Raw genomic sequence first — 16,010 nt, forward strand, 5'->3', positions numbered from 1 at the left:
TATTTGATTATATGTATTGAACTCTTGTTGAAAATGTACTTATCTTTTGTGTTGGAAATAAACAGTTTCATTGTCATTGTCATAAATATGCCAGTGCCACAGAAAGTACCATTTGTCTTCTACTTTTTTTTTTAGGGAGGAGCCCAAACCCCCCTACATTGGAGACGGCTTCAGTGACCCCAGGGCGGCACCTTTCATAAGGTTCAGGTCTCTAAATTTAATCAGTCGGGAAATTGTAGGGTTTATTATTATTTATTGCGTTTAAAGAATTTAGACCTAAATTATAACCTAAATATTCCTCAGAACCTACCATTTGACGTTGAAGGTTTTTTTTTGTGTGTGTGTGTGGGGGGGGGGGTGGCCTCCCAGACAAATACATATGATTCGACTTCAACGACCCCATTACGGTCCTCCGCTCCTTTTTGAAATCCTTCATTAGCCTCTGGCCCATTCCACAAAAGAAGAGCCATCTACATTCATCAGTTGGGGAACTTGCGTTTTGATCCACTTATATAGACCTAACTTAATCTAATCTTTTCTGGGGAGGACTAGCAGCCTCCCCGTTGATAGGGTTAGTCCTCAATCTCATCAGTGCAGTCCCACCCTTTATAATATTCTTCATTCACCTCGGGCGCTATCACTAAAGTTCAGGCTCCTACCTTAATCAGTCGGGAGAAATTTGGAATTTAGCCACCACCTTTGAAATCCTGCAGTGTGCACGCCACTGTGTGGAACTAAAGCATGGTGTAAAGTTTTTAAGCAACCTAACTGACTCTGGCTCGTTGAATATGCAAACTGTAAATGTTTTCAGATAATGGTTGAACTGGGGAAACGCTACGGAAAGTGATCATTATCGTCGCAGCACAAAACTTCCGGAATTTTTGGTTTTAACCTAACGTGCTCAAAATGCGTAAATAATTAAACCGATCAACTTCTGCAAACGGAATTCTGATATGAATATACTCAGGCGGGGGGGGGGGGGGGGAATTGACTGTTCAATAAAAATTGATAATAAATAATAAATAAAAAAATGATAATTTTCTACAATTTATTTCAACAACAGCATATGACATATAAGACATATTGTCTGCATACTTCTCTGCGGGATTATATCCAGCCGTTAGAGAAAAGTTACATAGGATTATGACAAGGGTCGTGGCAAGGGTGTGGGGGTCTCATCACCCCACCACCACAATCGTGGCCAGAAACTGCAGCATTTGTAAATTCAGTTAACTTGTGACTATGTAAGGAAGTAAACATTTCACGTTCTGTGAATCAAATTTTATTTGATACTGTGATTAGCAAAATGTTGTTAAAATTCCTACTTTTAACTATTCTATCCGTTTTTGATTGTCTTACTTGAAGAAACGTAGGTTTATCAACCTTGCCAAAGTTTAATTTAGTATATTCGTTTGGATTTCAGTTTGTCCTATTCGGCTTTCAATATTCAAATTTATGTTAGATAGAGAATAGTGATTGGTCTCACGTAATAAAAAGTTTTTAATCGGAAACACTCCTATACATTCATATGGTTACGGCAGCAATTCCAATAAGAAGACATGCACCAAAGCCAAATAAAGTTACCAGAATATGCTTCCAGGTGTTCAGAAAATATAAAGTAGACTGGTACATAAGTGCCATTAAAAAAAAATGATTTAATTTTTCCTTCTTCTAACAACTATGATTTTGCGAGAAAAAACTATGTTGATTGTCTTTCACCAAGAGCGGGAAAATATAACAATGTTTATTATAGTTTAATCCAATATAAATATTGTGATATGCATTTATATAATGATCTGTAATTCGTTTTTAGTTTAATATTCGCCCAAAAAATAAAAAAAATTATAACGTTGATATACACAGCATTACACTACGGGAAGTCAGTTGATATCACCTTTCCATTATTTTTGTAAATTTTAGCTATAAAAAATGAGAAGAGAGGAAAAAGCATCCGTCTCCTGAACTCCTCTTCAGTTGTAATTCAGAGACTCCCCCCCCCCTCCCCCACCACGCACACACAACATCATCATTTAGCTACGCCCATGATTAGTAATCGGAGAATTCAGTCGTACGAAGCTCATTGTAGTTAAAATAAAATTGCATATTGCCCCATATCTCATAATTTCCATGCATCTTCATTGACTAGACTGTTCTTATTGAAACCGCGTGAATCAAGAAATCGTCTATGGAAGTGTAGGATAATGTCCCCTTCATGCCTTCATTTACGATGATAAAGACGCTCACTACTCCAAGAAGATACGTAGCGCTTGACAAGCTCATAGACTGTGAAATGTCGCTGCTCATGATCAGTCTTGCTTCCTACCTTGGAAGGAGTTCATGGCCTCGTTAGCTTTTATAAAATCTTCCAGTGCAAGTTGTGCTTTGGTTGGTAATACACTGCAGGGTAAACAATATAAGAAGACCATTGAGTAGTGATGGAAGGAACGTACATCGGCGACAAGAAAAATTTAACTTTGTTAGTTCATGATCTTTTTGGTGTGAATTTCATCAGAATTCAAATAATACAATTTAGAGGGGGTGTATGTAACGAGTAAGCTGAATGACGCATATATGTCCAGATATAAATCCGTTCACTCTTCAAAGTTATTCAGATTTGCGATTGATTTTATATTGTGCTGTAAATGTGGCTTTCATTTGTAGTGTGGTTGTGGACAGGGGTGTGTGGTCAGTGTGTACATAACAGCTGTGGTGTGGATATCATAACTTACTGTTTAAGGAAGACAAGAAGTTGCCACTCTTGAGGTATATACAAGATATCTCGATCACTAAGGACAGCTTGAACAATCTTTTCCCCGGCAAACTCGGGAGTCATGAAAGGAGTCAGAAAATCAAATCTGTAAAGGATGAAAAAAACAACACATCTTGAAATATATGACATGAATACCGCAGTATCAATAAGTACGACGATGGTGGGAGTGGAAAGGATGGGAAAGGGGTGGGAAAGAGTCGATGTTGAATCACGGGTATCTGCCTTCCCCGCGTGTCGCCCATTGGTTACGTCAAAAATATATTCAAAGTAAGCAAGACATATTGGTATACACATACTGTGGAAGGTTATGAACTTAGGATAGCTGTTGTTATATCGTTTTGGTACCGGCTGAATAAATCATCGGTACATGAATGTCACTGCATTATTTCTGCTCCATAAAAATTAAATTTCCTCTTTTGAGAATGTATCAAAGTTTAAAGCTCATATTATGCGATGCAATATTTCTTATCATGATTCACATCACCCCAATTCCTGTCCCTCTCACTTTTGTTTACCTTGTTTTGACTCCAGCAAACATTCCTGTTGAAATACCGTACGGACAGATCACCGTACATTTGACTTTGCTCTTCAGTACGTGCATCTCTCTCAAGATGGAGTCATGAAGCCCCTTCACGGCACATTTACTGGTGCAGTAGTCCGATATACCTCCAACGCCTCCGTCTCCAACAACACTAGAGATGGTTACTATGTGACCGTGGTTATCTCGTACCATGTCAGGAAGGAAGGCTTTCATGGTCTATACGAGAAGGTATATATATGACAATTTTAATGCTATCTGGTCATATGCCATTATTTTCATGCAAGCAACACCCCCCCCCCCACATCCCAAGTGGTCACCTATGCTGGTAATTTCGGAAACGTTGTGCATCCTGTCAGCAGTTATTATGTATTATATTACACAAGATATGTACACTCTAAAAACCAAAGTGCTGAAAACAGCACATAGAGTGCTATTTTACAGCACTTTCCAAGAGCCCTGAGAGGGACAGCACCCTAAGTGCTATAAATAACACTCTCAATGGTGCTAACTATACCAGCACCTGAAAAGTGCTGCAACAGTCCCGCACTTTAAGTGCTACCACCAGCACTGGAAAGAGCAAAGTAGGCACCTGTAAGTGCAAGTCCTTAGGTCAGTATTAGGGTGTACAGAGCACCACTAACTGTAGACTCAGAATCTGTATCACTTGCAAAATATGGAATGTAAAGGGTAGGTCAAAACACAGCATCACCTGACTGAAATAAAAGGGAACACATTTCTTTTCTTTCTTTCTTTTATTGCTTCCTGTACTTGAGAAATAAAAAATCATGAGTTAGACTTAAACCATATAGTGATTAGACAGATTAGCTTAAGTATGTCAGCTAAGCCCTTTGTTTACTTTAAAAATTTAAGGCTGTTGACCAGAAGTGCTAGAGTATATCCATGCATGTTCTAGCCTAACTTTATGTTTACATTTAGCCATGGATGTTACTAAGTTAAAACATGATATTAATTTACTGTATTAGTACTTAGTGATATTGACAGTAGATGGGACTATGCACCCCTAAAATCCAGTAAAATCCAGATTCCAACTGAAGAAGATCTCAGATTGGACAAAAATTAAATAAATAAACAAACCATTTTTTACCACCCAATGAGGTTGAGTTTCCATGGTCTCATATTTTGAACATCTTCAAACCTATTCACTCCACTCTTTTCATGAAGTCAAATGAAAATAACACCAACTTGATCCCCAAATGGGTCAAAAATAAACTGAAACACTGAATATCCTTTAACAGTCTGAATGAATGTTTTAAAACAAGATAAAAGTAACAGTGACAACACCCAATCAAGACTAAGTTAGATAAACCTACGCTCCCAAGGGCGAGCAAGTGCCTGACATATTGTGAGTCATTAATTATTAATGAGTAATTCATTGGAGTGGCTGTGGCTGAGATCTGGTGCAAGCAGTATCCCTCCCATGTTTATAAGCAACTTAAATTATCAACTGTACAACCTGAATAACTGGTCAAAACTTGATTTATCCATCACAACCAGGTTCATCTGGAGATGATTTTAGAGATATATGTGGGTCTAAGTTGTGTAGTGGTCAGTTTTGTATTTGTTTACCCTGTGTTGTAGGCCTTATAATTCTGTTAATGTCAAAAATCCAACTACACTTTATATAATAGCTACATACTAAGCTCTAAAGGATTACAAGAATTGAAACACTGATCCCAAAGATAAAACATACGGCATGTTTTTCTACTACAAAATGGCCATTGCAACTTACTTCAGAAACGTTATGAGAAATCATGAAAGAGATTAATGCTTGTAATTAAAACGAATAAATTTTCAGACATGCTTGCAAAAAACTTTCCTTTATGCTTTTAAACTAAACTGTGAACAGTCTCTACTCCACATTTTGGCAAAGCAATCCTTATCTCCTTAACACGATTACTTATCTTTTGACCTGATGGAGGTATGCCATACACCACAGTTTGGATAAAGGTGTAGAAATCTGTGAGCTGCACCGCATATGCTACAATAAAAACATAATGAACTTTCATTAGAATATCTGTAGCTGCTACAATTCCACATGCTTGCCTGGAAACAGGTAGGGCAACTCCATCCAGAACTACAAAAAACTGCTGCAAGTCAGTCACATTGCTTCCAATGGCCAAGAGGTGTGGCTGTTTTCTGCTGAGTTGGCTTTTCTTTGCATATTCTTCCACATTTGTTCCGATCTAAGAAGAAAGGAAATTAATTCATGCATTAATTTCCAAAATAGTGCCGATTTCTCTAGTAACCTCTGAAAACTTCAACTAGTCCAGCTGACAATTACTTCACATCCTGCTTGCATCACTAACCGTACTATTATGTATCTTGCCTGAACTGCTGCCTGGCTTGTGCCATATTTTAACCAAATATAAAATCCATATTAATAACTAACCAGCTACAAAAATATGCAAATATAACTTGATATATAATACAGGATTATCTGGCTCAGGTACAGAATAGTCTACATTAACCCACATCTGGATCAGATAGTTTTATGTGGTTGACTCTTATCTCCTGAAGGAAAGACACATTTAATAAGAGCACCTACCTGGACCGCCCAGCACAGATTGAGCCAAGGGGCTGAGGCCTAGAGGACAGAATGTCAATACCAATATCCCCTAGGCTCAAATGGTTAAAGATTGATCACTCTGCATGAATTTTGGCAGATCTTTCCCACTCAACACACAAAACAACTTACTGGTTGCCAGGCGATGAAGTAACGGACATTGTCATCTCGACTGCATTTTCTACTTTTCCTTGTGTTGAAAGACGGCAATAGGTGAACCGATGCAAAGAGACCGTACCTGGATGCATGTTCTAAAGAAGAAAATGAAAAGTTTCTTAATAATGAAAAACATAAAAACAGATTACATATCTCAACAAAACAGATGTATATGTCAACAAAATAGTGTGACGTGTCAGTTAGTAATTGTTTGTTCCTACTACTTGCTCTAGAAATTGCAATAAACAAATTACACATAGGCACTGCATGCCAAAAAAAAAAAACATTCTGATATACTTTTATGTCCACTGAACCCAATTACATAGGCCTATGTCAATTTCACAGTTATAGGTCTTTTCAAAGTCACTAAAATAAATATGGTGGAAGACTGAAGGATTTCTGGGATTCTTCTATAATTGAAATTGGTTAGGCCAGGAAATTAATACTTTTGCTTATTGAATACACTGTTGGATGGAGGAAACTAAGGCATCAAGTGGTACAGTAACTCGTATCAATGAATGAACCAAGCAAGTGGCTATACAGGTACAACCCTACACCACCAGACTTACAACATTGGTTCTAGAATGATTCTAGAATAATAACACACCCCTCCACCCACAGCGCTTTAACAGTACGTGGCTCAAGAAACAAATTTCCTTCAGTTTACCCTTACTCCACAGCTGGAATTAAAGCAAAAGTGAACAGGATTGCCAGCTTAATCAATTTTAGTGAATGGGCCTAAGAACTGGCTACAAATTTAGACCCAATAGTTATAACCTTTGATCTGAAATCTGGATACAAGTTTTAATCCACTGATTTCAACAATTTGCGAGCAATCTGATAATGATCTGGATATTTTTGATTCACACGCTGCAGCCTGAATTGACATTTAAATGATCTTTGACCTCAATTTTTGGATACATTCGTGATGGGTCCCCTCCCATGGATCAGTTTAGCCAAGTTAGCTCCAGTACTTGAAAATTCACATAAGACTGCAGGAGATAATACCACTTAATGAACTATCGTCAGACAGGTAGATGCCCACCAATCACATAAGCTCCCACCAGCTTCTATGGTGTCAGAACTTAAGTCTTCTTCAAAATCTAGATTGGAATGTAATTCAGTTTTAGTTTAATCACTTTCATTCATTTCTTCCATGTATGTTTAAAGAAAGTTGGGTACCAGACAAACTGTTAACAGCATTGCCACTTTTCTGTACATGATTTCACCTATAGCAGTCTTTTAAAGAGCTAACATACCAAATATTCACTACAGAAAACTTGACTGAACTTGCACAATGAGAGTCACATGACTACAAAATGTTAGCACTTTTTTGAAACATACCCTCAGACTTTTCTGTTTCTTCAAATTCAAACTGAAGGTCCCGCAGAGTTGAGTTGGTGAGTACATGCTATGTACTTCCAAATGAAGCGGGAATGTACCCTCCCATTTCATCAAAAAGTTATTGGCGACCTGATCTCCATACATCTGCTCAAAGTCTTGCAAAATCTACAAGTAAAAGAATAGAACAAGAAAACATGCAATGAATCCCAAAACATGTCAGGTTTCTTTCATTTTTCTGCAAAAGCTTGAGCCTATAAACAGTATAAAGAAAAGCATGTTTAAATTTTCACCTAAATTTGTTTCAAATTAATTGGAAAATTAAGCCTACCTATAGTCTTTCACTTTCCATGACAGAACATCTTAAGTGAAGCATATTTACATTGGGAGTCATCATTTCAAAAGAAAAGATACTTATAGTAGGCCTTCCTTGATAGGTGCAAACAAGGCAAACATTTGGGTACACAACATTAAGCGATGCATGAAATATGGGAAACACTATGAAGGTCAAATAAGAATAGGATGTATACAATTACTCTGATCATTATTTTATTTTTACATTTACTTTAATTTTTCTTTAAACCTGAATAATGTATGACTGTGAAGTATGGTTTGTACTTGTACTTTGTAGGCTACTTCATTTTGTAGTCGGCAATCACACACAGACCTTACACTGCAAAGTAACATTAAAAACACAACGTTAGCCCTGTTACCACAATAATGTTAGACCTAGGCTAGGCTACCACAAATTCAAAGCGTAATATGGAGTGACAGGCCGTCCAAAACGTTCTCTTGTGGTCGTCTAGCGGCCATCGGCTCATATTCTTTAGGCATTGGCATATAAACCAATACCAATACTTATTGCATTGGGCCTGCCTCTCTTATACGTTAAGACTCTGTGATGGCCACTTGTGCAATCGCAGTAGACTGTAGTACCAGTAGTACACCTCAATCGAATCGCCATTTGCGGCCATAAAGTTAGGCCTTATAAATGTTACAATAAGGAGGTCGGCTAGGCCTATATACGCCCAATCATAAACTTGGCATAGCCTAATGTTATATCAGAGCGCATTTGGCATTTACATACGTGAATAGACCTATGAAATAAGTGGTAGGCTACCATCACTAAGACGTCGACAGAGGTATTATTTCAAGGAAATTCCCGACGTCATCAGCAAAGCTAGGTTATTGAAAACATGAATGATCACTCAAATTTCATGAAAGGTCGCCATATCAGCTTTCAAATATTCCTTACTCTGGAGAATATTCACAGATTTCAATTCAGAAACTTACGTCTGCCGGTGGAACGTTCGTCACTTGTCACGTCTAGCGATGCGATATGCAACTATTTGGTTATAACCAATAGCGTTGTTGCATGTTACTGACGTCACCGCCTTCAGCCAATCAAAAGTTAATACGAAACTTTCAGCACTTAACAAGTGCAGTGCGTCACAACTGCGGCGATAGCACTTTGGTATGGTGCAAGTTATTTAACACTTGAAGGTTGAGATACTAGCTCTTAAAGTGCTAATTGATGACTAGCACCGTGTTGGAGCTACTAAATTAGCACTTCAGTTTTTAGAGTGTATTATTTCAGCAGGAACCTGTGTGGATGCTACTACTATTATATTTATTTATATACGCGTATTATATACCGTTTTGTTCATTGATACTTACCCAAAAGTGAGCCATTGTGTTAACTTCCATTGTCTTAATTATTTCTTCATCTTTTAGATGGAGAAATTGTTTTCCCGTGACAATGCCAGCATTGTTAACTAAGATGAAGACATTTCCAACCTCCTCTTTCACCCTCTGAGCGACTCTATAGACCTCCTCTCGCTTAGTGACGTCACACGTGTATGTGTAAGCTTTCATACCACAGTCACGGACGAGTCTCGCTGTTTCTGCGTTTCCAGCGGTATTGACATCCCAAAGGACAAGCGTAGCACCTGCACGAGCAAAATAAATCGCGGTTTGCCTCCCAATACCGCTACCGGCACCGGTAATTAAGACGATTTCTCCTCGGATACATTTCTTGGGCCAATAAGAGATTGGAACGATCCTCTTAATGATACCATGAAACAGGTAGAAAAATGATTTGAAGAGAACTAACGGTATCTCGATGAGTGGTTCCAACATTTTGACTGAAGTCTCATACGGTGTAAATGTGAAAACACGTCAGGCCTATAACACGTCAGGCCTATACCTTAAGTAATACTATATATTCCATGCACTGTCCTCTTAGACTATAACGACCGTTACAAATGTAATTAAACCCAAGTAAAGGTTTAGTTCATTTGTTACAAGATAATCTGTTGATCAAAGTTCACATGTACTGATTAGATATAGGTAGACTTTTAGCTATAATCAAACAGCAGATGACAAATCTGTTTGCCCGCCAAACTACGTGCTGACGAATAGCTACCATGCAATAATGTATAGTCATACTTATGGACAGTACACAGACCTGTGTAGATATTGAACCGGAATCCTCAACACGTGAACGATGTCATTGTACAGTTTCCGGACTTTCCTTACCTGTTTTTCTTCAATTCATTGTCTTTTGGAAGTATTACCATGCAGCTTAATACTTCCATGATGGAGGTGAAGGAAGGGGGGGGGGGGAAGCTGGCAAAACCGAAAGTGGTGGACGGACAAAGGGAGGGTGTTATTCTGTTGGTATTAGGTGAGAAGCTATAAGTATTTCTAAAAAAGGGGTTGTATTTAGACTGAAAGTGAAGGACATGTTTGTTAACACTACGGTGATATATCGAGGGATATGTGTTGGATGGGTATGTGGTTGCGGAGGGGAGGGGGATCTGGGCCTTTAATTTTGCAGTTCGCAAAGCGACTTTAACATAAAGGTAAAACAGACACTGAAATGAACTAGAAAAGCAAGGTATAAGTATGAGTTGACTGAAGTTGCAAACGTACAAGTACTGTTGTCATACTTACTAATAATTTATAAGGACCAATTATACGTACATGTAGTACATGCTGCTCCAAGTACCAAACTAATTAGTACCTTGGTCATATCAGTGTTCTGTTAACATGCAGAAGTAATAACTCAAAATTTTCAAAAACACTTTCCCATATTTTATGAACATCCAAACTATGGTACGGCTCTCAGACAATAAAAGAAATAAAAACAAACAAAAGGGAAATGTTGTAAGCTGGCAAAAGTGCCATGTAAATTGTTCGTTGAATTAGTTAGAAAATGTCTGACCATTATTTGACTCTCAAGTCTGCGTTGGGACAATACTGAAGACGTATAAAAATGTTTGGAAAGCACGAATTGATAGGTCCATCACCATTATGTTCTGAAGTGGAGTGCAGTTCCGGTTCTATAAAAGTAGAACGTATTGAGCTTCATATTGACGACTGCTAAATTGTTTTGTTTTTTATCATAATCCCGATGATGCCAATGCGAAAGCTGGCGTTACTCTAATAGTGTGGATACAGTAACCGATATTTTCCTTAATTGGTGGAGAATATTTTGATGATGAAGAAACTGTCGACGTTCCCATGGAAACCCATCTAACGCTTGGTTTTGCCATCAGTTTTCTTTCTTCGGTGTGTCTTGCCTTCTTCCTGTGAATGTTTTTGTAGCTTCGTTTAGTTTGATGATGTCCTCCAAAACCAGTTGAGCAGAGGTTGGCAAAATCCTTCAATAGATAAATACGTAGAAATTAGGATAACTAGAAAAAAATAAGAGGAAAATTGATTTCATGAAATCCTCAAACTTTGTGAATACAAGAGATCTAAATTTAAGTTAACCACTTTCTGCATTTCGTCCGATGTGTCTTGGAGTATTTTAACTGCTTGTGGGTAAGGGCCTACGGTCTTGGCTCTAAACTGTGGTCGTTGACTGTATGTTTAATACTTACCATAATAACCTTTTTTTATAGGCATTCGTAATAACTTTGTCACATTCTGATGTCACCTGGTGCGTAAATAGAGTTTTCAACTTGCATGTCCAACCCACTACATTATACCTGATGGTTTTGACTATCATCATAGGAGTATGAGGCGCGGGGGGGGGGGGGGGCTGCAACCCCTACAAGATATTTCCGCGACATTTCGGACACAGTTTGCACTCCATGCATTCCTTCTCTGTCCAGTCGATTTTGATATATATCACTGTTGGCAATCCTTATATCGAATCCGAATTTCAAAGGTGAAGGGGGTCTCATCAGTACGCCCTTCCATATTGGTTACATGTTCCCTGCAAATCGTTACAACGCCACAATCATGTCCTTCCAATATTTTTAAGCCATATGTCTATTCCCATCGCGGAATCTCCTCATTGCGCCAGCGAAGTTTCTGAAATGCCTTACATCACTTGGTCCTGGTGTTTGCTCTATCAGCTGTTTAACAAATACTCTCTAACATCCGAGCATAAAAATGATCATAGTAACTGCAAAACATAGAAGGTTCGTTAGTTATTTTAAGTAAATTCCGAACATGATGAACTCAGTTTGGACTGGATGAAAATCAGTGTTTTTGCCATAATGGTCATTTCTTGCCAAGTCTATGGAAAGTCCAACATATGTAACTCGAGTCTGACTCGAGTCGAGGTTATGGACAAGAATCAACAGCACTGATGATGGTGATGATGATGATGATGATGATGACGACGACGACGACGACGACGACGATGACGACGATGATGACGATGACGATGATGATTATGATCATGATCATGATCATGATCATCATGATCATGATCATGATCATGACGACGACGACGACGTCGATGACGACGACGACGACGATGACGATGACGATGACGATGACTCTGGTTGTGGTACTTTGCCTATACCTTCAGTTTTTCAGGTTATACTTACGTCTTTGCAATAACTAGAAGCTGCACATACGGCGGAAGGTACAGAACTTCAGTATCTGTGAGAACGGCCTGGACAATCTTTCGACCAACATACTCCGGGGCCATGAAAGGCAACAAGAATTCATGCCTGGAAAAGGGACAAAACAAATGAAGATTAGTGACGTCTTAATCAGCTTACTTGAACAAATTTTCAAAATACCTTTAAAAATGGAAACGTATAGCAAAGATCTGTATTTAAAGGCAAAGGTATGGACTGAGTCTATGCATGTACATGACAATAATTATAATAATTAACTATGCAATTTTGCACACAGTTATATAGATGATATATATATCTCCGTACCGAACCATGCACATGTCCAATGCAAGTGAAGCCTTTATAGGTCTGACACGTATATGTACAATCCGTATAGACTTGGTGTTATATTGTGTCTACGAAAGGGATGGGCTTTGGTATATTGCTGTCCGTGACCCCCCCCCCCCCCTTAGGGTTAGTTGAACCCGGAGGGTCGAACACCCATACGCTAATGAAGAACACCTGCAGTGAACTTTGAACTATGTTAATGATGTCGTTGAATTGGAAGGTATACCTTAACTTGACCCCGTCAAACATGCCTGTAGATACACCGAAAGGACATACAACTGTACACTTCACTTGACTGTCCAATACGGACATTTCTCTCAAGATGGCGTCGTGGAGTCCCCTGACTGCAAACTTACTGGTACAGTAATCTGATAGACCACCTACTGCACTTTCTCCCAGAAGACTGGAAATTGTAACCACGTGACCTTGGTTGCTACGGACCATGTCTGGTAGAAATGCTCTCAGAGTCTATCAAGATAATAATGGAGTATATATACTAGCATTGTTAAAATGTTACAAATACCCTAATTAACAGCTTCATCGGTTAGTTACACAGTCGTTCCGGTAATATTTCATATTTACCGTTATGATACACAAGACTCGTAGTAGCATTTAATTTTGCTGTGCCAATGGACCATAAAGCTACCTCTTGTCAAATTATGGGATTTATTTGTGAAAAAAAAAACATGTTTCAACTTTAGCTTGGATAAATCATATTCACAATCTTGATAATGCAGTGTTTCCATCACTGATGTATGATATAAGTGTCTGGTGTAACAATCTCTTGAAAGTCCGTGTGAAAATGTTATGGTCAGACTTGTAGCGATGTTAACTTTTATCAGAGTTTTGTATGCTAAAACTATGGGTCATGTTATACTGATTATGTTAAATCATATGTTATACTAAGGTCATCAGTCGGCCTATATATATATTCACTTAATTAGTACTAAAGTAAGGATGCAGCTTGGCCCATATACTTACCCAAAAATGAGCCATTGTGTTAACATCCATTGTCTTAATTATTTCTTCATCTGTGAGATGCAGAAATTGTTTTCCCGAGACAATACCAGCATTGTTAACTAAGATGAAGACAGTTCCAACCTCCTCTTTCACCCTCTGAGCGACTCGATAGACTTCCTCTCGTTTGGTGACGTCACACGTGTATGTGTAAGCTTTCATACCGCAGTCACGCACCAATCTCGCTGTTTCTGCGTTTCCATCGGGATTGACATCCCAAAGGACAAGCGTAGCACCGGCACGAGCGAAATAAAGCGCAGTTTGCCTCCCAATACCGCTTCCGCCACCGGTAATTAAGACAATTTCATTAGCGATAGATTTCTTCCATCTCAGAGCATACGGAATCAACCTTTTCAAAGTACCCCAAAACCAAAGCAACAGAAACTTTAACAAAGTAAACGGAATGCCAAAAACGTATTGAAACATTATCTTTCTGAGACCTTATCCATGCAGCCACATTTATTTATGTCCTCACAAGAGATAATCTACAAGCGGATAACAGAACTATAGAAACATGTTCTCCGGCGAAACCCTCTACCTTGATACTAGAAATGCCTTTGTAAATTGCAAACGATATCAATTCATATCTTAACGTGAGCGTTCCGGATCGTTATAACTTATTTGCATTGCTTATCATAATGATAGTGAATTTGTGATATTACACAGTTCAAAGTACATGTATCCCCAGGGTATACCAGTGCAAATTGCATTGTCCTGCATGGGTCCATAAATATAATTACCATATAGTTATAAAATCATCGACACGCATTAAGAATGAAAAGAGCTGATGGAAGCTGACGAGCAAGGGCGGCGGAAGCACTTTTAATCTGGGGGGGCACCGACATCAAAGGGCACTTTGCAGAAATTCGATTGGACTGATGTAGCCTGATATTTAGTACCCTTTATAACTCTTACTGTATTATCTTATTTGCGTATACACATCACTCCATCAACGCCCCCCCCCCCTCAAGGAAAATATGCATACTAGCACTGCAATATCCAATGTGCAAATTGGGAAACAAGGAACAAGTTTTCTATTGAGACAAATGAGGCGAAATCATGCTAGTTGCTAATGTAGGAATCTTCCGAATTAGAGTTTATTTCTTGTTTGACCCACATAAATTCATTAAAAGTCAGGGCGTAGCCAGGATTTGCAAAGTTGTATGCACGACTATCTGAGCGGAGCGCCACCATCAGTTGGCGCGGAGCGCACAAGAAAAATTTTGGTTTTACAAACCCCTCAGATGGCCGGAAACGGCCCTTCCCGAGTGTTCATTCTGGTTCCCTGGCCTCTTGCTAACTTGAGACAACTCAATTTTTATGTAGAAAAAGGGCACATTTTTAACCCTGAGGAAAAGTGGGGGGGGCACGTGCCCCCTGTGCCCCCCGGTTCCGCCGCCCTTGCTGACGAGTGTGCAACCTGGTATCTTCATCTGAAATCGCTTTGCTTTCCACACTTTTTTTTCGAAATTTTTTAAAGATGGAGATTCGTTACGGTTGCGCTTTCCCGTCACGGCCTTTTAGATTTAATAAAATCATCGCTTTGTTTTGAGAGATAGAAAATTGTACACTGGACATTGACACTGTTGTTTTTCTTTTGGGGCTTTAATACCCATATAATACCCCTTTGATATACCCTTTGTAGAATCCTCTAGTCTAGTTCATATCGTCTACCATGGGCGGCGATCCGTATTTTCGAGTGGGGGGGGGGGGGGATATGACCTTGTTGACTATCTAAGCGTAGCGCCACCATGAGTTGGCGGGAAGCGCACAAGAAAATTTTGGGATTTACAAACCCTCTAGATGGCCGGAAACGGCACTTCCCGAGGTTTCCAAGAGGCATATACCCAACTTTAAAATATGGATATCATGTCCGAAATATCTCATAATCAGGATCCAAAATACTTTTTTTTTTTAATTTCGGGTGTTATTTTGGGAAAATTGCCCCTGTCAATCTTGTTTCAGGCGCTAAGTGAGAATGTTTGAGAGCTCTTTTATATTATTCGATGAAGAAAATGGCCTCATTCAGGCTATTATAGGCCTATACACATGCAATACACAATTACACATAGTTACATTCCTAGGTACCGATTGCTAGGGCATCCAGGTGAAACGTGTATTAAGCATTACCCCGGTAACATGAGATTCTCAGCTATTCGAGGGAACATGTACGTGTGTAGGCCTACTATAAGGCCTATATGAATACTATTAGGGTGCATATATGTACTATATCAATACCGTGGGCGCAATAATACATTTTGTTGTTATAGTGCCAATGAAGCCTACAGTCAACTATTCTTGCTTTATAAAGACGGTTTATTTGAAAAGATCGCACTGCGTTTATGGTAGGCGAGAAATGAAGCTAAAAAAGAGCTGTACATTCACGATGAT

The 16,010-nt window shown here is 38.9% G+C and overlaps 3 protein-coding genes across 6 annotated transcripts; all 3 read right to left on the bottom strand.

The window, feature by feature from the left end:
* Positions 1–1,034: 1,034 nt before the first annotated feature.
* Positions 1,035–9,931, bottom strand: LOC139965234 (short-chain dehydrogenase/reductase family 16C member 6-like). The gene is made up of 4 exons (XM_071967399.1): positions 9,070–9,931; positions 3,286–3,527; positions 2,730–2,855; positions 1,035–2,397 (listed from the first exon to the last, which is right to left on the bottom strand). Exons 1-4 carry the CDS (start codon positions 9,529–9,531, stop codon positions 2,307–2,309), a joined length of 921 nt encoding a protein of 306 aa, XP_071823500.1. The 5' UTR covers positions 9,532–9,931; the 3' UTR covers positions 1,035–2,306.
* LOC139965235 (uncharacterized) lies at positions 4,231–8,982 on the bottom strand. 4 transcript variants are annotated; one of them, XM_071967404.1, is made up of 4 exons: positions 8,686–8,982; positions 7,396–7,560; positions 6,028–6,146; positions 4,231–5,515 (listed from the first exon to the last, which is right to left on the bottom strand). In XM_071967404.1, the coding sequence occupies exons 2-4, from the start codon at positions 7,537–7,539 to the stop codon at positions 5,431–5,433; spliced, it is 348 nt and encodes a 115-aa protein (XP_071823505.1). In that variant the 5' UTR covers positions 7,540–7,560; positions 8,686–8,982; the 3' UTR covers positions 4,231–5,430. The 4 variants fall into 4 exon arrangements, with proteins under 4 accessions (XP_071823505.1, XP_071823504.1, XP_071823502.1 ...); XM_071967403.1 differs by having other exon boundaries at positions 8,648–8,982; XM_071967401.1 differs by having other exon boundaries at positions 8,513–8,982.
* A 455-nt stretch (positions 9,932–10,386) lies between the features above and the next one.
* LOC139965236 (epidermal retinol dehydrogenase 2-like) lies at positions 10,387–14,957 on the bottom strand. Its single transcript, XM_071967405.1, has 4 exons — positions 13,584–14,957; positions 12,829–13,070; positions 12,240–12,365; positions 10,387–11,057 (listed from the first exon to the last, which is right to left on the bottom strand). Exons 1-4 carry the CDS (start codon positions 14,043–14,045, stop codon positions 10,949–10,951), a joined length of 939 nt encoding a protein of 312 aa, XP_071823506.1. The 5' UTR covers positions 14,046–14,957; the 3' UTR covers positions 10,387–10,948.
* Between the last annotated feature and the right edge of the window lie 1,053 nt (positions 14,958–16,010).

Source organism: Apostichopus japonicus, chromosome 3 (genome assembly GCF_037975245.1).
Source record: "Apostichopus japonicus isolate 1M-3 chromosome 3, ASM3797524v1, whole genome shotgun sequence".
Classification (NCBI taxonomy): domain Eukaryota; kingdom Metazoa; phylum Echinodermata; class Holothuroidea; order Aspidochirotida; family Stichopodidae; genus Apostichopus; species Apostichopus japonicus.